At 38.6% G+C, this 3576-nt stretch overlaps 1 protein-coding gene across 1 annotated transcript; it reads left to right on the top strand.

The window, feature by feature from the left end:
* Positions 1-1234: 1234 nt before the first annotated feature.
* LOC120182859 lies at positions 1235-3334 on the top strand. Its single transcript, XM_039187712.1, has 6 exons — positions 1235-1333; positions 1864-2049; positions 2236-2338; positions 2634-2836; positions 3065-3074; positions 3189-3334. The coding sequence occupies exons 1-6, from the start codon at positions 1235-1237 to the stop codon at positions 3332-3334; spliced, it is 747 nt and encodes a 248-aa protein (XP_039043643.1).
* The last annotated feature ends 242 nt before the right edge of the window (positions 3335-3576 follow it).

The following is a 3576-nucleotide window of genomic DNA, read 5'->3' on the forward strand; positions in this document are numbered from 1 at the left end:
TTGGAGAGATTAGATGGTTTTTTTTCTTTATTAAGGGGTTAAGCCAGAATTTGGTGGTCGAATGTGATGATGAGAGCTTTAAGGGATCTGGTGAATTGGCCATTTTTTATGGAAGAGTTTAAGAACAAATACATAGGGGATCGGTTCATCTGGCAGATAAAGTAGAAATTCATGAATTTAAAGAAAGGGAATCGCACGGTATATGAGTTTGAATGTGAATTCAACAAACTGAGTCGATTTGCTGATGAATTAGTTCCTACAGAGAATGACTCTTGTGATTAGTTTATGGAGGGTTTAAGACCCAGATTGAACGAGTTGTTGTTGGCCCTTAACCTCTCCTCCTTCCAAGAGATTGTGAACCGAGCTAAAGCTTTGGAGCGAGCTCAAAATGAAAGATTTGTGAAGCAGCGAACACAATGGAATAAAAGATCTGGTGCATTTTCCAGTTCTTTGCAATCAAAGAAGAGTAGAGGTTCAAGTTCTCGACCTCAGACCAGAGAAGAATCCACAACATTCTCGAGTAGAGGATCAAATCCGGGAAGAGCAAGGCAAACTTATTCGGTGGAATCCGGAGTGGACAAGCCTAAGCATTGTCACTACTGTGGAAAGAATCATAGTGGCGTGCGTCGAAGGGTCTCAGGAGCTTATTTTAAATATGGAGAATCAAGGCATTTTATTCGAGACTGCCCAATGATGATTGGAGAGTCTGCTTAGATAGAGAGATCTATGGTTGCACCAGTAAGAGGAAGAGGTCGAGGAAGATATTAATCTGAGTGTACTGCTCAGCCTGAAGTGCGTTCTACTGCTCGGGTTTATAATTTGAAGACCAGTGAAGATTGTGATGATCCTGAAATCATTGCAGGTACTTTTCAGATAGCCAATAAATCTATTTTGGTTTTGATTAACTCAGGATCGAATCATTCTTATGTCAGTAGTAAATAAGAATTATGTCTTCTGTTAGAGCCTATTCGTAGTGAGATGATTATGACGTAGTGCTAGAGTGAGATAAGTTTGTAAAGGGTGTCCCATAAGGATTCAGGGAATTGAATTCCCTGCTAATCTAATGGAATTACCCTTTGATGAATTTGAAGTTATTCTGGGAATGGACTGGCTTTATTATTATTATGCCAACTTAGATTATCGACTGAAGTGAGTGCAGTTAACAAGTTTGGAGGGATTGTAAGTTAGTGTGTTTAGTGAAAGAATTCATCCTTTAGCTAATGTGATATCGATGATGTCAGCTCAGAAGGTGATGCAGCAAGGATGTCAAGCGTACATTGCTAATGTAATTGATACAAGAGTTGCATGGAGTAAACTTGAAGAACTTTCGACAGTCTGAGAGTTTCCAGATGTGTTTCCGGATAAATTTCCGAGGTTACCTCCAGATAGAGAGGTTGAATTTCAAATTGAAGTGATGTCAGGATCAGCACCCATTTCGATGGCTCCTTATAGGATGGCTCCGAGAGAGTTAAAAGCCCAGTTATAGGAGCTTTTGGATAAAGGGTTTATTAGACCTAGTGTGTCTCCCTGGGGTGCTCTAGTGTTATTCGTAAAGAAGAAGGGTGGTTCGATGCGCCTTTGTATAGATTATTGTCAGTTGAATAAGTTGACCACAAAGAACAAATATCCTCTTCAGAGGATAGACGATCTATTTGATCAACTCAAGTGAGCGGTCGTGTTTTCAAAGATCGATTTATGCTCTGGTATCATCAGTTGAAAATTCAAGAAAAAGATGTTCTTAAAACGGCGTTTAGGACTCGGTATGGTCATTATGAATTTGTTATAATGCCGTTTGTGTTAACAAAAGCACCTGCAGCGTTTATGGACTTGATGAATAAAGTTTTTTAACCGTATCTTGATCAGTTTGTAGTCGTTTTTATTGATGACATCTTGGTGTACTCTAAGTCGAGAGAGGAGCATGATGTCCATCTTCGTGTAGTTCTTCAAACGTTGCGGGACAAGAAGCTTTACGCGAAGTTTTCAAAGTGTGAGTTTTGGTTATCTGAAGTAGCATTCCTTAGATACGTGGTTTTGGTAGAGGGAATTAGAGTATAACCACAAAAAGTTAAAATTATTTTAGAGTGGGAGATTCTGAAGAATGTGTCAGAAATTCGAAGTTTCTTGGGTCTCGCAGGTTATTATCGAAGGTTTGTCAAAAACTTTTCGATGATATCTCTGCCTTTAACCAAATGATTAAGAAAGGATGTACATTTTGAATGGATTCCTGATTGCTAGAAAAGTTTTAAAGCATTGAAGAAAGTTTTGACTGAAGCTCCGGTGTTGGTACAACCGGAATCAAACAAGGAGTTCACAATTTTCAGTGACGCTTCCCATAATGGTTTGCGTTTTAATGCAAGATGTGATGGAAGTTGCTTATGCCTCGAGACAGCTGAAGGCTCATGAAAAGAATTATTTGACACATGATTTGGAGCTAGCAGCTGTGGTCTTTGTATTAAAAATTTGGCAGGATTATTTGTATAGTGAACATTGCTACATTTTCACTGATCACAAGAGCTTGAAGTACTTGTTGACTCAAAAGGAGTTAAATTTAAGGCAAAGAAGATGGAGGAAGTTACTGAAAGATTATGACACGATCATTGATTACTATCCCGTAAATGCTAACTTTGTGGCAGATGCTCTTAGTCAGAAGACTTTTACTACTTTGCGTAGTATGAACGCTCGATTGATGGTAAAAGAAAATGGTGCATTGATGGCTGAATTAAGGTTGAAACCAGTGTTATTGTATCGAATCCAGGAGTTACAAAAGAAATATGATAAGTGTTTATCTTGGCTTGATCGAGTAGAGAAAGGTGGACTTGAGAACTTCGAAGTTAAGGTAAACGGATTCTTATATTTCAAGAATCGTGTGTATATCCCTAATGATTGTGAATTGAAATGAGATATTTTGTATGAAGCACGTTGTAATCCCTTAACAATGCACCCAGGAGGGAACAAGATGTATCAAGATTTGAAAGAGTGTTATTGGTGGCCTGGTATGAAGAAAGATATTACAGAATTTGTAGCAAAGTGTTTAAATTGTTAACAAGTAAAAACTGAGCATCAGGTGTCTTCCGGTTTGTTGCAACCCATCTCAATTCCGCAGTGGAAATAGGAAAACATTACGATGGACTTCGTAAAGGGTTTACCTTTATCGTCGGGTAATAAGGATTTGATTTGGGTAATTATAGATCGCCTTACAAAGACTGCACATTTCATCCCTGTACGGACATACTTCTCTATGGAGAAACATGCGAAGTTGTATATCAAGGAGACTGTGAGGCTGCATGGAAGAGATCGTGAGGCTGCATGGTATTCCAATCTCGATAATTTCTGATAGAGATCCCCGATTCACTTCGAGATTCTAGAAATCTTTGCAAGGAGCTTTGGGTACCCGATTGAATTTTAGCACGATGTTTCATCCTCAGACTGATGGTCAATCAGAGCGAACAATTCAGATTTTGGAAGATATGTTGAGAGTATGTGTGATTGACTTTTCTGGATCGTAGGAAAGATTTTTGCCGCTTGTGGAATTTGCCTATAATAATAGTTATCAATCCAGTATAAAAATGGCACCAT

Source organism: Hibiscus syriacus, unplaced genomic scaffold (assembly GCF_006381635.1).
Source record: "Hibiscus syriacus cultivar Baekdansim isolate YM2019G1 unplaced genomic scaffold, ASM638163v2 tig00112738_pilon, whole genome shotgun sequence".
Lineage (NCBI taxonomy): Eukaryota > Viridiplantae > Streptophyta > Magnoliopsida > Malvales > Malvaceae > Hibiscus > Hibiscus syriacus.

Coding starts and splice junctions, on each gene's coding strand:
- LOC120182859 (XM_039187712.1), top strand. CDS start 1,235: ATGTCAGCTCAGAAGGTGATGCAGCAAGGATGTCAAGCGTACATTGCT. Junction 2,050..2,235: donor TTTTGGTAGAGGGAATTAGA/GTATAACCACAA, acceptor CCTGATTGCTAG/AAAAGTTTTAAAGCATTGAA. Junction 2,339..2,633: donor CAGTGACGCTTCCCATAATG/GTTTGCGTTTTA, acceptor ACTTTGTGGCAG/ATGCTCTTAGTCAGAAGACT.